This window comes from Cimex lectularius, unplaced genomic scaffold (assembly GCF_000648675.2).
Source record: "Cimex lectularius strain Harlan isolate CLEC.00 unplaced genomic scaffold, Clec_2.1 scaffold97, whole genome shotgun sequence".
NCBI lineage: Eukaryota > Metazoa > Arthropoda > Insecta > Hemiptera > Cimicidae > Cimex > Cimex lectularius.
In genome coordinates this window covers 280,274-299,452 of record NW_019392672.1, presented here as the reverse complement: position 1 = coordinate 299,452, position 19,179 = coordinate 280,274, and the positions used below count along the sequence as shown (strand labels likewise).

The 19,179-nt window shown below is 34.1% G+C and overlaps 1 protein-coding gene across 2 annotated transcripts; it reads right to left on the bottom strand.

The window, feature by feature from the left end:
• Nucleotides 1-1,702: 1,702 nt before the first annotated feature.
• LOC106667095 (cap-specific mRNA (nucleoside-2'-O-)-methyltransferase 1) lies at nucleotides 1,703-17,432 on the bottom strand. 2 transcript variants are annotated; one of them, XM_014394795.2, is made up of 19 exons: nucleotides 17,284-17,432; nucleotides 13,595-13,693; nucleotides 13,380-13,487; nucleotides 13,217-13,318; nucleotides 12,985-13,137; nucleotides 12,765-12,920; nucleotides 10,613-10,780; nucleotides 10,382-10,549; nucleotides 10,117-10,309; nucleotides 9,946-10,055; nucleotides 5,819-6,048; nucleotides 3,325-3,507; nucleotides 3,078-3,268; nucleotides 2,895-3,014; nucleotides 2,533-2,752; nucleotides 2,364-2,474; nucleotides 2,110-2,213; nucleotides 1,928-2,045; nucleotides 1,703-1,869 (listed from the first exon to the last, which is right to left on the bottom strand). In XM_014394795.2, exons 2-19 carry the CDS (start codon nucleotides 13,679-13,681, stop codon nucleotides 1,731-1,733), a joined length of 2,661 nt encoding a protein of 886 aa, XP_014250281.1. In that variant the 5' UTR covers nucleotides 13,682-13,693; nucleotides 17,284-17,432; the 3' UTR covers nucleotides 1,703-1,730. The 2 variants fall into 2 exon arrangements, with proteins under 2 accessions (XP_014250281.1, XP_014250280.1); XM_014394794.2 differs by having other exon boundaries at nucleotides 13,380-13,490; nucleotides 17,284-17,431.
• Nucleotides 17,433-19,179: the final 1,747 nt, after the last annotated feature.

The following is a 19,179-nucleotide window of genomic DNA, read 5'->3' as shown; positions in this document are numbered from 1 at the left end:
AGAGCAAAGAGTATTGCTTGGGTGCATTCTAGATGTAGCACAAGCTTTTGATAGGGTCTGGCACCCGGGCATGTTTTATAAACTTAAATACCCACTCCTTATAATCTATACTGAAATCCTACCGACCGTTGCTTCAGAGTGAGGTGCGGCAACGAGTTCTCGGAGATCAGACCGATACAAGCTGGCGCACCAAAAGGGAGCTTTCTTAGCATCATCTATACTGTTGACCTACATGCACATCCCAATACTATCATCACAACCTATGCAGAGGTTACCGCAATTTTCTCCTATAAAATTCTGATTTTCTAAATCTCTTCCAGTCCCCTAACTCGAATCCTTCCCAAGCTACCTCTAATATCCAAGAACACCTTCACCTTATCGAAGACTGGTACAAAAAGTGGAGGACAAGAATGAATGAAAGAAAATGTATACATCAACAAAGAGATACCAACTTCCACTCAAGTCAAATACCAAGGACTACACAAGATAGGACGTGAAATGAGCATGTGAAGCCTGACGTTGAATCCCCATACAACGCTTAAAAGTCAGCAACTTAACAGAAGATTTGGACAACTACAAAGACTCCTAGGGCCAAAATCCATCTTGATCTTCAAGACTCAACTAAATTATACAAGACTTTACTGCAATCACTTTGGAATATGGAGTAGAACTGAGGAATTCTCCCAAGTTATCTGTCTGTGCCTTTGTTTCATTTTTGCCTGTCATGTCTGGCTCTGCAGTTTGTTGTCTAGCTTGTTTTTTAATTATAGATGGAAGCATTCTTATTTATATTTGACATCTCCACTACACCTGGCAAGCTCTTAGTCTCAGTTTTATTTAACCGAGTTCAGGATGGGCCTCATGGAGGCGGCTCGCTCGGGATGTTCAGATGGAGGAGGTATCGGCTTGTCTGACTTTTCAATATTGTTTTTTATTTAATTTGTCTGCCATCCTTTTTGTCTCATTATGCAACTCCACATTTAATGTGTTGCAGTGAAACCTTCCCAGATGGCAATTGCTTTTCTGAGAGCCTCCATTGTCGCTGTTTGCTCATTGATTTCAAAACACAGGGAACAATGTGGTCTTCACAACTTATTAAGATGTGTTCCGCCATTCCTTCCAAACTGCACTGACACATCGGACTGGGTTTAAGTCTGAAGGAATGGAGTTTGGCCGCAGAATCTCCATGACCTGTCAGAAGTTGAGATTTAAAATTTTCAATGGTCCATCTAGGACTCTCCCAAGTCATCCAATATCCAATCCTTCCAATCAAACGTCCTCAGACAAACCGTCAAAGCTCCTTACTACATGACTAACCTCACTATCCACAACGACCTCAACATTCCTTTTATCAACAAACTTATCTGTTCCTAATTCTAAAAGTTTCACACCAACCTCTTGATCCATCCTAATGCTATAGCTGGAGCCCTCTCTACAAATTCCCATCCCAAGAACCCGTTTGGGTCACTTTCATCTCTTTAATCTGGCCTTGAGACCTTCTTGCCCCTTATTCTCTCACACTGAGTCCCGCTTTGGCTGGCTTCCTTGCATGTGTCCTCCGGGTGCAATGCTGTGACCGTGTAATAATAACAACGTATAGTGATCACATTTGTAATATATACAAATAAATATATTTCAAAAAATTATGAGGGATTTACAACTGCAATTGTAGTTTCAAATTAAAATTTATTTTTAACAATATAATACAATTCACTTAACTATTTAGTAAATTAATTTTTTTTTGGTCTTAAAAGCTGGTTTATATGTTTAATAATATCATCTTTGTGAACAACTCCCTCAACACGACCTTCTTTCTTAAGACCAACTCCTTGTTCCCACTGCCATATCAATGTGTTTTTGAGGCAATCCCTAAAAATTTTTTTTTTTAATTTAATTTTTTTTAAATAATTTACCAATAATTACTCACAGCGTACTTCCATACACTTCATTCTCTCTGCAGTCGTAATCAAATAAAGATTGTGTTGTACAAATATTATAATTGTAGTGACATTGAGATGTCTTGCTGAAACTTCTGATCCACGGCCCTAGAGAGGGAAGGGGGAAAGCAAGCGATGATTGCAGAGCATTAAGACTTTTAAACAAACTTACATTTCATTGTATTGACAAAAAGAACAGCCCGAGGTTCATACCAATATTCCTTCTCCTCAATAAGCAACTGTATTTTATACAGATGAGAATTCCTTACAGTTAATCTAAAAATTGTTAACTAATTTAGTATGGACTTAATATTAAGATCATCAATTAATAGGATGAAAAACGATGGTTGAAAAACACAAACGGTATGTGAGTAGAACCATGGTTTTTCGGCTGGTTTGCAGGACCTTGTACATCTTGGGACAAACCTTTTAAAAATATCTTCAGCTTTTTCCATCGGAAAAGGAATTTTTACTCTAAAATTACACTGTTCATTCTTTTTTCTTATTGCTTGTTCATACAATCTTAATGCAGCTAATCTAAACATAAGATATTTATACATATTTAAATTCAAAAACAAAAACCATTCTTTGTTACCTTTTATGGAATGGTAAAGAAGAAATTTTTTCAAAGCCTATACTTATTCCATCAATTACGTGGAGGGCCTTGATCTGTTTTTGTTTTCTGTATTCTCCCTGTATTTCATAGATAATTTCACCAAAGACCAACGTGCCAGGATTTAACCTGATGTCGCATTTGGTCACTTGCTTCCATTCTCTTCTTTTAAAATTCCATTCATAAACAAGAATGCCATCACCTATTTTTAAATTAATATATAGTATATATACATACATTTGTATTTCCTTACTTAATTAGTCCTTATTTCCTTACTTAAAACAAGAAGGTATCAAAATAAATAATTTTTCAATCATCCATATTTTATTATTAATATTTCTTACCTATATAAAATGTTTGCTCCTTTTCTGATGCAAGTGCAAAACACTGCCAATCGTATAAGTTTTTGAAGGACTTTTCCATATTTTCCGCTACTAATTTTGTAAAATCAAAGTTTAAATGTTCTAAAACAAAACAACTTAATCATTGTTTAATTTAAAAGTATTAGTGGTTTAGTATTTTTATACCCCTGTAATTGTCAATAATCTGATAAGCTATTTCTTCAGGTGTCATTCTGTTAGTACTTCTCACGGTGTTCGGTATGTTCCAGAGATTTAGACATTCAGTTCGTAATTTGTTTTGTCTTCTTTCTATCAAGTTGGGATCTTGACAGAACGATTTTATTTTCAACAGGTTTATTACCTGCCTTTCACCTAAACTAAAAGGAAAACACTTTTTTATCGCCTGCCTGTTAAGCACATATTATTGTTATACCTATTATTTGATTCAGTAAGGTAATTGTAAAATTGTTTATCACACGTTAATTCTAACATTGGAACTATATGTGTTATATCAGTTTCCGATCTGGAACCCATTGCAAACAGTTCTTCGTTCAATTTGAACAAATAATCCCTAATAGGACCACAGTCTTTCCTCTTATGTTTACATACAATATACCTAAAAATATTAATAACATTTAGCTCTTGATTTTTATTATGGAATCATTGAAGTTGAGGCTAAATTTTAAACACAAAATGATTTAACAGTACAATCTGACAATTGAACTTAAAGGGATTTAAAGCATTGGAGTGAGATTTGCTGTTTATCCATTAAAAACATGTCAATTGTTCTCTATAGCAGCAACATAATTTAGGGTTTCTCTGGTTCAAAGAAACTGGTGCCAAACCATTAGGGTTTCTCTGGTTCAAAGAAACTGGTGCCAAACCATTAGGGTTTCTCTGGTTCAAAGAAACTGGTGCCAAACCAGTTTTTCAAGTGGAATTAAATGCGTTAATTGTGATAGGACATTGACTGACAAGACAATTATTGTTGGTTATTTAATCATGCAGTGATCCAAGTTTTGAATTGTATAGAAATTGTAAATACTTAACAATACAGTGTCAAATAATCAAGTCATTGGGGACCGCGGTAGCCGAGTGGTTAGCATAAGAGACTCTCATGCCGTGGTCGTGGGTTCGATTCCCACCGTCGCCTCTGGCCCTTTTTTCCTGATAACCACCAATTTGAACACATGAATTCGTACCATGGCTAATATGCAAGATCATAAGGCCAATAAATTTGACACCAGCACCCCAAGAGTACATATAATCTTTAGTTGAAATACCCTCATAAAAAGAAAGAAAATATTCACCATAACTACCTAAGGCACTACCACTTTCAAGGCATAAATATTTGAGCGAAAGAAAAAAACAACAAACAGAAAACAAAACATTCATTCTGGTTATCAATTAAACATATCGGCTGTTTTTTCCGTATTATTTTGGAAAGTATGAACTTTTTAGCTTTTCAACAACCACCAAAACAACTAAAAACGAAAAAATATGTTTATGTAAGAAAGTTGATTATTCCTTAACCAAAGTTGTAAACAGACCAAGTCTTTTTTTACTTTAAATAAATACTGTATTTTTAATAAATAATTATTAAAATTTTTTTGTTGAATATTACTGTGGGCTATTCATAAAATACGCTAAACCTGGAATACCTAGCGGTCTTGCAGAAGTGTTTGTCATTTTTATCCTTATCTGAGTGCAGTAATGTGTTAAAAAAAAAAGAACAATTCTACTTAAAATTGACTGGACAGTGTCATCTGAAAAAACACATGCATACATTTGAGATCTACATAAATAATTTCATACTTATTCAGAAATCGTGAGATGCGGTCTGGTGTGATGTAGGTTTCAGAAAAACATTGGCACGATAAAGAAAATGTTTTTCTGAAACCTACATCACACCAGACTGCATCTCACGATTTCTGAATAATTATCGATTAACGGTCACTAAACACCACTAATTTCATACTGTAGGAAAAGAGGAGCATATTCAACTGTGAAGCCACAAACAGGTGGAGGAACGGTTTTTAGTATATATTAGTACCATCCCTAGAACTTAGCAAAATGTACTGTACCATGGCATTCAACCACCCGCTGAGTTTTATAGAGGTTACACTTATAAACATAAGCCATATTTGTTTAGTGATCATAATTGACCATATTAATATTCCAATTAATTTTCTTTTTATCTAAAGTTTTTTTGTTTCATTTTTATTTCATCATTTATAATTTTTCATCTCAACCAAACACCTTACATTAAAAAAATAATTAATTGGTATAAATATATGATCCCACTTGCTGCTGATCAGACCAATACAATTCGACTAAAGGACAATGCTCTCTGTACATTGGATTTACAAAGGCATAATTCATTACGAGTTCATTCTAGAAGGTCAAAACATTCATTCAAAACTTTCTTGTGAGCAGTTACAAAAAAAAATTTATGACGTTTTGGCCTAGCATTAGTGAATAGAAATCAGACTTTGTTTCAACAAGCCAATGTCCGACTACACACTTTTCATTACACATAATAAAAAATTACAGAATTGGGTGAAATTGAGCTTCTCTCTCGACCTGTTTACAGTACAGACTTCCGACTGCCATTCTGTTCCAGTGCATGGCTCATTAACTTAAAGTAAAAATTTGTAATTCTCTTTATGAGGTTCAAAATAGAGTTGCAGAATTTTTTTGTTCAAAATCCAAAGAGTATTTTGATAGAGTTTGAAGGAATACAACACCTGGCGCCTTGAGATGGCAACAAACCACAGAACACAACAGTATATACTCTGAATATAAAAATTTAAATTAGCAAGAAAACTGTTATTTTTTATTAATTTCATCAGAATAGTTAAATAATAAAAAATAAAAAATACCACCATCCTTAAAATTGTATATACTAATGTACATGCAATAATTACCTTTCTGAATTAGCAGGTCGGCTGGTGTTAGGCTTAAAAATGCAAATCTTATCAAATGATCTGTACATCAAATAGACAAGCCCTGCACTGAACGGTGAGAACAAATCAAACAATTTGCAAACAAAGTGGCCGTATGGTCTGACGATGCTTAGAGCCACAAGGCATTGGCAAAGGTACAACTGTTTTGACAGCAACTCTTGGATATTTTCCTGGCCTTCCACTGAGAATCCCTATAATATTTAAAGAAAAAATCATACATTAAAGTCAAGTTTGATATATGCAAGAATGGCACATATACTCAGAAAACAAACACTGAGTGAGTAGAAATACTTTGATTGAATATAAAAATTTTTTTTTGCATTGTATACGTTCACTTTTTTCCACATTCTGCATGTATTTATTAAATTTAAACAATGTTTGTAAATCCCAGTCCCAGAAGATGATCTCAATAAAGATTGAAACATTGGCACGATAAAGAAAATGTTTTTCTGAAACCTACATCACACCCGACCACATCTCACGATTTCCGAATAATCGTTTTATATTTGATTAAGTTTAAGTAAGTTAAGTATTAATTTTAATGTGTAGAGATTAGTGACCGTTAATCGATAGTTATTCAGATATCGTGGCACTCTCAACACGACACGCAAGGATGGCACAATTACACAGAAGAAAACACTTTGAGCCCTGAAGATGATCTCAATAAAAGATCGAAACGTTGGCACGATAAAGAAAATGTTTTTCTGAAACCTACATCACACCCAACCGCATCTCACAATATCTGAATAACTATTAATTTTAATATAACTAAATGACAAAAAAGAGAACAAGTATGAATTGTTGAAAATGTAATGATTACTTTTAATGCAATAATTTAAAACAATTTAATTAGTGTACTTTTTACTAAAATTACTTCACAGATCAATAATTAATTTTACAATGTTATAATAATTTCAATAAATTATTCATTTTATATAAGGTCTTGGTTGAGATGAAAAAGCTAGTCATGAACAGGATTCGAACCCACGACCTTCGGCTAAATACACTGCTGCTCTAACTGCTTGAGCTATCATGACTTTGATCCTATCGACTATAATTTACCTCCATATCGAAGGCTTTAAGATAATATAGGCTGTTAATTAATAAGAAAGAAAGATAATCGAAATGACACCGCTGCTTCCTTTGTTATGCTCAGCTTTGAAAATACAGAGGACATTTACAAATCTTCAGAATACAGCTTGTATGACAAATTAAAGTCAAAAATGAAATGATCAGAAATAGATGATACTTCAGTAGAAAAAGCGCCAATGATATGATCAAACAAAAAAATATTGTTATCATACACCAAAATGTGTGAAATGTGCTGGTGAATAATAAATAAAATAAAAATGCTCTTAAGTCAAAAGAAGAAGCACCAAAGTGCCATAACTGCGCAGGTACCATTATACAAATTACAGAGGATGCATGATAGCAAAAGTGTTGTGACCGGGTCTAGAATTAATGAGACTTCATAATAAATTTGTTTACCCAAAGAAATAGCTCAAGAAATTAAAAACCTGTCTACTAAAAAGACTAGGATATGACCTTATCACTGGAGAAATAATGAAATCATGAGGGGGATTCAAACCCATGACCTTCAGCTGAATGTGCCACAGCTCTAAGAACTAACACAGCTCCGTTCCGTCGGGCACCAATTCCTTATCTCAACCTACAACTGTTCTAATTTTCTATTTTTTGAAAATTACAACAGTTGTAGGTTGAGATGAAGATTTGGTGTCTGAGTGAATCAAAGTCACGATAGTACGAGTGGTTAGAGCAGCGGCGATATAGATATTTCTGCAGTGATGTCATATGCTAGTCTTTTTAGTAGGCAGGTTTTTAATTCCTTGAGCTATTTCTTTGAGTAACCAAATTTATTATGAAGTGGTCTTTAATTCTAGGATCCAACCACTTCTCTTTTACTATCATGCATCCCCTGTGATTTTATTACATCTTTTATTATTTTATTACCTCTTTTACCTGTACGTTATGGCACTTTGGCGCTTTTTCTTTTGACTTAACAGCATTTTAATTTTATTAAATTCACTAATTTCGTGGTCAGCTTGACCAAGTAATATATTACAATTAATTAAGGCTTTTAGTTGAGATTAAATGTCAATGGCACGAGCGGGATTTGAACCCACGATCATTGGCTTGATACGCCGCTGCTCTACCACTTGAGCTAGCGGGACCTCTGATCCACTCTGACACCAACTTTCCATCTCAACCGCAACTCAACTAAAAACCTTAATTAATTGTAATATATTAATTGGTCAAGCTGACCACGAAATTAGTGAATTTAATGATTAAAATTGAAGTATACTTCACTAAAGCTCTCCGTGGCCATTTCATTTGTCATCCAACCCGATTACACGACATTTGAAAAATGGCAAAAAGGAGGGGAAATTCAAAAGATGCGGTTGAGATGGGAAGTTGGTGTCAGAGTGGATCGAGGTCACGATAGTTCAAGTGGTAGAGCAGCGGCGTATCAAGCCGAAGATCGTGGGTTCGAATCCCGCTCATGCCATTGACTTTTTTATCTCAACTAAAAACCTTAATTAATTTTAATTTTATTGTTCACCAGCACATTTCACACATTTTGCGTATGATTGCAATATTCTTTTGTGTGATCATATCCTTGCCGCTTTTTCCACTGAGGTATCATCTGTTTCTGATGATTTCAATTTTGACTTTCATGTCATATCTATGGTATCCCGAAGATTTTGTAAATGTCCTCTGTATTTTCAAATCTGAGCATGAAAAAAGGAAGCAGAGTTGTCATTTCGACTATCTTTCATCTTTTTTATTTTATTAACAGCTTATATAAGGTAAGTTATAGTATCTGTTGGGTCATATGATAAACTCACATGCCTGTCCATGACTCTTCTAGCCCTGGCTTGTTTATGTTCATCTGTATGCCATTCCACATTTTCTGAGCTGTTCATGAGTTCTTTAATTTTCCTATTTTCAGTTTCATTGTCTACATTAATTTTTATTTGGTCGTTATTCATTAGTTTGGCTTTAAAGTTAATTTTTGTTCTTGAAGAGTTTCATATATTGGCTGTGTCATTGCTTAGGACACTGTGTGGTGGCCTCTGCCCGTTTGTATGTTTTGACCGGTTGGTTAACAACTGATTTTGCATTGCATCCAAAGTATTTTGAGGTTTTGATTGAAGCTTTTTTGTGTGAAGACATAATTTTTTTTATTCTTTTTAAAAAAGCCATGCAATTTTTTTGGCTACTATTTTTTCTTCATCATTAAATTCTTTTGTTTGGCTTGGAGTTGATTTTTTTTTCTTATTAAGGACTTAATATAGGCCTTCATTTGTAGGTTCGTGTTTTGCAAATCCTGATCACATCAAGGGCATTTATTTGTCTTTTCTTTCCCATCTTTTCAATCCTCTCCCAACCTATCAGAATGGAATGTGAATAAGTTAGAGAAGGTAGAAAGGGGCAAGGTTGAGGTTTTGAACACTCAAGAGTTTTCCAAGATGTTCTAATAATTAGGCATGTCCTTAACTTTTTCTGATTATGACCTAATGTGACATGACTGGCTAAATTATAGACAATACTAACCATAATAAGGCTCAAATGTTAGCGGGCAACCTGCATAAAATTTAGAAAGATCAAAGTCATTGTCTCCCTTAAGGGTAAAACCAATGCCCTTTGCCCGCCAATTCTTTTTCCATAGGACGTACTCAGAAAAACCACCAGGGCCTGCACAGATATCAGCAAAATAAAGAAGCTCGTTGGACCCTACCATCGGTTGCTTAAAAAAAGAGAAACAAAAAACAATTTGCAGAAATATTTAAATTGGTGCAATTTCCAATTGTTTTTCACTAATTATAATTTTTTAAATTGTTTATTAAGTTAGAAACGCAACAATTTTTTTACTAACAATTTTTACAGGTTAGTCCTACTACTGTCCTCTACCCACTGGCAAAGTTTCAAGTCAGTTTTGTACGATAAACCAACAAAAAAGAAATTTTTTAGAACAAAACAAAACCTGTTCAATCACGTTAAACACCATACCATAATTTTTAATGGAATAAATATTTAAATAAAAAGTAAATAAATAATAATCTCACTCCGTCAGCCATCATAAAATGGACACCTTTATTATCAGTAACATCCATGACAAATTCAGTCAAGCTAGTTATATTTCCAGGATTGTATATATCTCCGTCACCTTTCACACCTTAAAAAACAAAATAATTATTTATTTTTCTGTTGATTTAATAATTATAGACAATACTAACCATAATAAGGCTCAAATGTTAGCGGGCAACCTGCATAAAATTTAGAAAGATCAAAGTCATTGTCTCCCTTAAGGGTAAAACCAATGCCCTTTGCCCGCCAATTCTTTTTCCATAGGACGTACTCAGAAAAACCACCAGGGCCTGCACAGACATCAGCAAAATAAAGAAGCTCGTTGGACCCTACCATCGGTTGCTTAAAAAGAGAGAAACAAAAAACAATTTGCAGAAATATTTAAATAGTAGTTTGGCTCTGCTTGAAACTTACTTTATTGGGAAATGTCGGAGAGGTGAACATAAAATCAAAGGCAGCATCAATGTTCGCCATTTTTAAAGCAGCTCTGTTTAAAAATATCGCCTTTTTCAAAGTCTCAAAAGGGTTGCACTTTGACCTCGCTTTCATCAGCTCACCTTCTGACAAGTGATCAAAAATTGTCTGTAAACAAAAAACTATTATGAGAAATGGAGCGAATTCTTATATATGTTGTATGTAAATTACCTTCCCCTCTAATATTTTCTTAAGAATTTCTTCATCACAAAAATCAGTCATATTCTCAATAGAAAGATCTTTGGGTCCTATTGTTTTCCAGTCTGACAATATATTTTCATTTAAAGGACCAAGGTGATTCCCACAAAGCCAGCTGCATGATTCCTTTGCTTCAACCACCTTAAACAACAATTTTTGTTCTTTAATCAAATGAATTTTATTAACAACCTGATCACTGCGAGTCTCTCTAATATATTTTCAATGATAGTCTAACTATAAATGCCATTGTAATACAAAAAGATTTTGTTGTCCATTTAATAAAAATATAAAAAAACTGTTAACTGCCTTCTAGACAAAAGCAGCTCAATGCCCTGGCAAAAAAAAAAAAATCTTTGGTCACATTTGTGACCACACATGAAATACAGAACAATGAAGATGCTTTACACGCTTCACGTTTTTTTAGTAGCCTTGGAGAAAGGGCCAAAATTATAAATAAAATTAAACAATGAAATAATGCCCATGATTAACTGGACTCAGTACCATTTGAATAAAGTAACAAAAATATTGGGTTGTCTGGAAAATAATGCAGATTTATGGTTATAAAATAAAACAAATAAATGATTTTAAACTTTTTTTTAATTAATTAAAATACACTATCACTCTCAATTCACTTATCCCAACGTAATGGCAACTTCTCTATACCCTCTTAATAGAATTTTGAGTTTTTATCATTAACAAATTCTATCAATTAATAAGGTTTTTAGTTGATATAAAAAAGTCAGTGTCACAAGCAGGATTTGAACCTCATGATTGAGGTCAGGATAGTTCAAGTGGTAGAGCAGCGGCATATCAAGCTGAAGATCGTGGGTTCGAATCCCGCTGGTGACACTGACTTTTTTATCTCAACTAAAAACCTTAATTAACTGATAGATATTAAATGGTCAAACGGACCACGAAAACTGAAATTAACAAATTCTGTAAACACATTTTGTAACGACTTTTGATCAATTAATTTTTTTTAATTGTAAAATATTATCCAGGTGTCTGAAAAAAAATGGTAGTCGGTAGGCGAAAAATCAGGAGAAGGTAGGGTGAGGCAGAACCTCAGAATCAAAATCCAAGTTTTCATGTTGTCTCATGTGAGACATGTGGCCAAGCATTGTCGTGTAACAGAATCGGCCTTTACTGATTGACCAAAGATGGTTTCAATGATACAATTTCTAGTTCATTGCTTCAATTTGAGAGCAATACATTTCAGCATTGATTGTTTTCCCAGGATTCAAGAAGCTGTAGTAAATCAGCCCATCATCACCAAAGAGTTACTTTTTCAACTTTTTTGATGAGTTGGGGCTTTGAAAAATGTGGTCTACTCCTTTGTCGGGCCAGTGTCCATAATGTCAGGTTTTATCTCAGAGACTCTGCTTTTCATCACAAGTATCATTTCAACCCAAAAAAGGTTTGTTTCTGTTTTGGCAAAGAAGTGTTGTGCAAACTTCGTAATGATGATTTTTTTGGTGGTCGTTTAATGCGTAAGGAACACAACTTTCCAGCTTTTTCACCTTTTCAATTGCCTTACGATCAGCTACGGTCTATTAGCTAACTGAAAGACTCTCCAAGTTTTTGAACAGTTGTTCTAGGATTTCTTTGACCAAAGCTCCCTGAACATAATTATTTAGGGAAAAAATGCTTCTAGAGCTTTTTTGTCTTCAAGGCATCTCTCTCTAGACATTTTTTAAACCATCTCTGAACGTTGCTCTCACTCACACTGCCTTTGCCCCAGATTTCATTAAGGTTTCCGCACCGTTCCGACTGAGTTAAACTCATAAAACGAAATTACGCAAAAATCACATATTGACATCTTGGTAAAGACTGAATTATCCCAAAGTAAAGAAATGCTCCTGAGGTAAAAAAAAATTTTTGTTTGGAAGAGGATTAAAAAGTGTTGACATTCGTACAAAAGATTAATCTATCAAACATAAACAGTTTATTATAAGGAGGGGTAATTGAAAGAAAACATGAAAACCTGCATTATTTTTTGGACAACACAATAGCATGCCCCATAAAATTTTCAAAAATAAAAATCATTATTTAATAATAATTATACTGTTTTGTACTTTCTAATAAAGCACAAATGGAAATAATAAAATAAAAAAGGTTGTACTACCTCAATGCTTTCATCCCAGGCAATTCTAGCCTGTTCCAGACCTTGAATTGAAAGCCCCAAACCTCGCCGTCCCTTTTGGTTTGACATTTCAATTGGCTCTGTTCTACCTTGTCCATGCTTTCCCAAACCATCTCCAAGCTTATAGCCCATTTTTTCCTAAGAAAAAAAAATTCATATATAATAAAATTGAGAAGACTTTTTAAATACAGCATCAAATCACCAAGAGCAAATGGCCCTTATTCTCCCTTGAAAGGGGTTGATCTGTTACGTAGTTTATATCCAATATCCTGCATTTCTTTTTTGGCATTGATGTTTCACTTGAACAGGATGGTTGGTCGCCTGTAAAATCATCCGCAGATTCATTTTCAGACTCCTGTTTTCAAAGAGGGATAAAATGGTTAGTTTACTTTTGTAAATCAAACACACTTAATTATTAAATTTAGCCGCCTTACAAATGAACAATTCTTGTAGATGCTATCATCTTTCCCTGAATCCGCAGGAATTTCATAGTTATCTGGTTGGGGTGCTGACTCATCACCTGAACTGCTGTTACTCTAGAAGTTGACAACTTTTTAATATAATTTAAAAATGTATAAAATACAAATTGATAATAACCATAATGCCATAATCTTCGTATGTTTTTTCATTCTGAACCACTGTTGGCATTTTGAAATCGATTGTCAACTTCTCTTCATCAGATGATTGGCCTTCATCAGACAAAAGCTGCTAAAAACAATTCATGTTATTATTTATTTAATCATTATTATTATTATTATTATTATTTTGTATAGCAAAAGCTATATTTTTTCATTAATTTAATAAAAACTTACATGATGTGACCTTTTTCTATATTTTTCGGGACTTTTGTTTTCATTTTTTCTTAAAATATTTGTTTTATAATCCTTTCTCTTGGACATGGCCTTATTTTCCTGTAGGGAAAAATGAAAACTATATTAAATAATATATTGACAAATTAAAAGATGGTAGGTAATGAATTGAAAATTTTAAGTAAACCGCAGACGTTTGTTAATGTATTTACAGGCAACAGAGACCACAAACTCAATTATGTTTATGTAATTTATTTTTGAACGCAAGAACCAATATGGTAGAAGAGAAAAGCCAAAATTATTAGACAATGGAGGTCTTTAACTAGTAACTATAAAATCACCTAGTAGTAAGGTTTAAACAAAAAGAAATTTCAGAATGTAAAAAAAAAAATAGGAATAAACTGAGGAGCATTTTAGCAGGTTTCTTGACGATTATTAGTCATGTGAAGTGGAAATTTAGTCTGATTAAGTTTGGTAATGTTTTATGTCTGAACAACTATAGTGAATCTTTAGGAGGGAAATAATATTCATCAACACTGTTATATAAATGTGTGGTGATTAGTGACCGTTAATCAATATTTATTTTTTAATTGTGAGATGCAGTCTGGTGTGATGTAGGTTCAGAAAGATCGAAATGCTGGCACGATAAAGAAAATGTTTTTCTGAAACCTACATCACACCAGACCGCATCTCACGATTTCTAAATAAAAAACTGTTATATAAACCGATAAGTACAGAACACATAATAAATATAGACTGTAAAGGGTGCAGCAAGAACACCCTCTGAATTTTACATTCTTCTTCTTACTTCTTGAAGTTTAAGTGGCGATGAACTTGTATTTTGGGGGAATTGGTATCCACTGGTTTAGGTGTTGGCATGGCGCTCAATTCTGTAAGGTAAATGTCCAGGGTCTGGATCCAGCGGCTCTGCATTCAAACCCAACATACAAATGTTTTTGTTGTTTTTTTTTTTTTTCAAAAACACTGACACCAGCAGAAGGTTGATATGACCGTCCTCTGCCGTTGCAAACCCTCATGGGGGAGGGCAGGCATAAAAAAAACAGTATTTTGTTAATTTTGATTATGCTCTTTTAGTTTTGATATTTCACCATTTCACAGGTTGGTCTGTTCATTTTGACAGAAGCGCAACACAGACCAACCCCTGTAAAACATTTCGAAGTATCAAGGATAAGTAGACCAGTGCGATCGTAAATGACCAATCTATTATTTTGTTTTTTAATTTTAATTTAATTTGGTGACAAAAATATTTTGAAATCTATAGTTTTTTTGTTTTTTTTAACTAAATACACCATTTATTTGTATACCATATATTTTTATTTTAATGCATTTCGGGCCACATCTGGCCTCTTCAGAGCACACTATTTAATTAAATGGAACTCCATATTCTACTTTTTTGTCAAATGTTTGAAATAAAGCTTTTGAAAACATAGAATGGATCTTTTTATTTATTTTTTTAATTTTTTTTTTTTAATTTTTTTTTTTTAACTAACCCTAATCACAGAATGGTGTCAGCTACATCTGTTACAATGAAATCTTCGGACTTTATAATGCATTTTAATATTTCCCAAGATTCAACGCAACATAAAATCTAGTGTGACTCTTGTAAAATATTTAAATAAGTCAAACAATGAAAAAAAAAAAAAAATCAAAAGTTGAACCACTGATACACATCTCTCAATTCCCTAATTGCAATGTATGTGAAGTGAACAACTCAATCGTTGGAATGGAATGTTTAAGTGCAAACAACCTATGTGAACAAAATAAATAATATTTTAAGTTTAATGCTTAAATAGGTACTTTTTAGTTTAGCCACACTGGTTGTTTATAGTTCAACATTCCATCCATGAATTATAAACAAACCCTGCAACCATCAAAGAAATCGTCTGAAAAATACCACTAAATAAAATTTAAACTTAAAAATAAGCGCATGGCTATGCTAAACTACCCGATCAGCAATGGCACCCTACAAGGAATTAAACTTAAACTTAGTTCATTTGTTTCGAGTCAATAATATAAACTACATTGTTTAAAATAAACGTAATATAATTATTATATATTTTAAAAGATATAAAATTTGATATGTGTTGAGCCAGTTTCTCGTGAGCTTTCAAAAACCCACAAAAAATTATAACGCAAGGCAATTTAATAATATTTACCTTAAAACTAATGATGTTGATATTATTGATAAAAACACTGATGGACAAAATTAAGCACACCCTTAAATTTTAATGCATTTTGGTTTAGACATATTTTGCTTACCAAAAAATAGGTTTCGTTGTAAAAATAAACCTTTTAAGAAGTATATGTTTATTTTCTAATTCTTAAAACAAAAAAAAAACTTGAGGAATTCTTTCCCTTACATCAAGAACAGCTGTTTCCAACTCTTCCAGGGTGTTAGGACCAGGGTTTCGCTGTTATACATGTTGCTTAAGTTGGACCCAAATTTGTTCGATTTGGCTCAAATCTGGACTTCGAGCTGGCCACAATTTCTCGCACTCAATTCCAACCTCATTCAAGTATTCATCCACAATACGTGCTCTATGGGGCATGGCATTATCCAGCTTTAGCAAGAATTTCTCACCGATGTGGGGACAAATGGCACTACATGTACTTTGATGTTTTGTAAGTAAATACCACTATGAAGTAAGAAATCTTTCTCCCACAACAATCGGTTCGGTGCAGACCTCCAAGGAAATGCCACCCTAGAACATCAATGACCCACCATGGAACCGCCTGAGGCACACCTTTCTCCTAAGCGTCTCTGTATGAAATTACGACCATCTGAGATTTGAGGCCAACTCTCACCACATCTAAAGAGAACTCGTCCCCAATCTTCAAATGTCCAATTTATATATTCCCGTGCAAATTCAAGCCCGGCCATTTTCGAGTTGTGGTAAGCCAGCTGGTCCATGAACCAGTTGCCGGGCCCTGAGGTTATTTTTATTGACCCTTACAGTCTTCATACAGTCCTGGAGTAAATCTAAACATTTTGGGCTTATCTTATCAACTTCTTATCTTATTGTGCTGTGTCGTAGAGCCTCATGACTAATGAAATTTTAAAAAAAAAGGACTTTATCTTCTCATTTGACCCTAGACCTAGGTCGACTTGTTCTGGCCTTCTAATGTGAAGCCCTGTTTCTCTGAACCGCTAAACCACCCTTCCTATTGTAATGTGATTTACATTCAGTAATACATCCTCTAATAATGTTATGACCCTGGCAATATCATACCCAATCAAATGTCTGCCTGGAGCCATTGATAAAGGTTTAAGAATAACAATATGTAAAATGAAATCAACAAAGGAAAAAAATTAACTGAAAGCGATCTTTAGGCGTAGCATTCAGATTCCATACGAAGGGCATAATGCTACTTTTTATGCAAATGGGATTAACGAGTACAAGGAAGTAAACAAAACATTATTTACTGTTTATTTTAGCTCTGATAGCTCCTAATTTCCTGTAACTAATGTAGATATTGATAATTGTAAGCTAAATTTAGTGGAGGGTTAAATTTGTGTAAATCAGTGTATTATTTTAAAAAATTTAGTTGAATTTAGATAACTTCACATCTATTGTAGATGGAAGTATTAATAATCAAAATTACTAATGGTGAATCTAAGTTTACAGAATAATATAATAATTGAAATCAATTTTCATTCGACATGCACTTACAAGAAAGAAGCAGCAACTAAGTGGAATACTCAAATTTCAATTCAGGAATACTGCAGAAGTAGATAAGGATACTGCAGAAGGTATGGTAGTGTTTACTGCTAAGTGCTAACTGGCAAAGTGGCAACTGCTAAGCTAAGTGCTGGATGAAAACGGAAGAATAACAAACTAACAAAGCTTAATCGATACTAACAATTCGAGAGTAGAGTGTTAAGTAAAAACATCGATATTAAAGCCTAGTACACACTACACACTGGTACCACACTCAGTTCTAGCTTCTAAGCGGAAATTGGTGGAATGGAATTGCTATACCAGGGATTTAGTTTGCCCCATTTTGTTTAATAAATAACAACGAAAAAAATTAATAAAAAGATAGTGGGGTAAGAAGAATATATCAAGGTTGAAAAAATAATAATTATTTATGTTGTAGGTTGAGATGGGGAGTTGGTGTTCGAGTCACGATAGCTCAAGTGGTTAGGGCAGCGGAGTATTGAGCCGAAGGTCGTGGGTTCGAATCCAGCTCGTTACACTAACTTTTTAATTTCAACCAAAACCTTACAGAAAAAGATTCATAGTCTAGTGTAGGTACAGGTTTTAATAGCCTAGTCTAACAAGGACGACTAAAGCTTCGAGGGGAGTTTCAGCTAGACAAATTTTGAGGATGCCTACTGATGCCATCCTAAATTCAGTTTTGGGAAAAAATTTCTAATCAAAATACCTTGTAGAGTAGACTGGGAGAAAGGGTACCAAAACCGAATATCAGTCAGGAACTGCTATTTATGGAAATAAACCAAGGACTAAAATTCATATAAGCCTCGGACAGTATGCCACTGGCTTTCAAGCGGAAACTGTGGTATTGAACACTGTGCCAGGGAAATAAAAAGGCTGGGTCAATAGAAGTCATCAACTTGGATAGCCTTGGAATATTATATTATGTTAATAACATTGGAGGGTTTCTGGTGAAGAGCTGGTGACAGACCATAGAATAATAAGGTTTGACATTGAATCAGATAGGATAGACTCTATACCATATAGAAACCCTCGAAACACTGATTGGGCAAGGTTCACTGAGATGGTACAATACAGTTTAAATCATGCAACAGTGAAAAGAATATAAAAAACCTGCAACAAATTGGAACTTGCAGTTACAGAACTCACAGGATGTATAATTGATGAGTCAAGCTCTGTGAAGTAAGTAGGAACCCAAAAGTGGACAAGCACCACACTGATGGAACAAAGAACTGAAACCAGAAGAACATTTAGTAGCAACTGGGGAGAATATAAAATATAACTCACCCTACATACCACACTATACGCAGGGTGAAAAGAAAAAACTTTTGGAAATTCTGCGGAGAAATCTCCTCAGTATCGACAGCAGCTACTCAAGCTAGTCTAGCTCTCAAGTAGTTACTCAAGGCAGTAGAAAAAGAACAGAATACACTGCCTTAAAGATACAGAAGATGCAAAACAAAAAGCAATGCTTCTAAGTACACATTTTCCAGGCAGTGCTTACGACATACCCTGGACAATATGATAGTATATAAACACGAAAAAGAAAGCTGGATGAAAGCCGCTGAAATATGCACACAGAAAAAGATTCTCTGAGCGATCAACACTTTCAGCCCGTAAAGCACCAGGAATGGATGGGATTTTTCCCATCCTGCTACAAAAAGGAGCAGAAATAATAATTCCAACATTGGTTATATAGAAGCAGCCTAGCATTAGACTATATACACAGACATAGCGTAGGGCAAAAGTGGTGTTCACATCAAAAATAGGAAAAAGGGACACTACACTACCCAAATCCTACAGACTAATCAGCCTAACGTCCTTTCTACAGGAAGCCACTGTTTTTCAAGCAGAAACTGTTGCTATTGAACACTGTGCCAGGGAGATAGA

Bases quoted from the DNA above. Each gene is read 5' to 3' on its own strand.
- LOC106667095 (XM_014394794.2), bottom strand. From the start codon at position 13,681: ATGTCCAAGAGAAAGGATTATAAAACAAATATTTTAAGAAAAAATGAA. The intron at 10,310-10,381 runs GTAAGTTTCAAG...TCTCTTTTTAAG, and splicing joins CTCCGACATTTCCCAATAAA to CAACCGATGGTAGGGTCCAA. The intron at 2,214-2,363 runs GTTTGTCCCAAG...AACAATTTTTAG, and splicing joins GCTGAAGATATTTTTAAAAG to ATTAACTGTAAGGAATTCTC.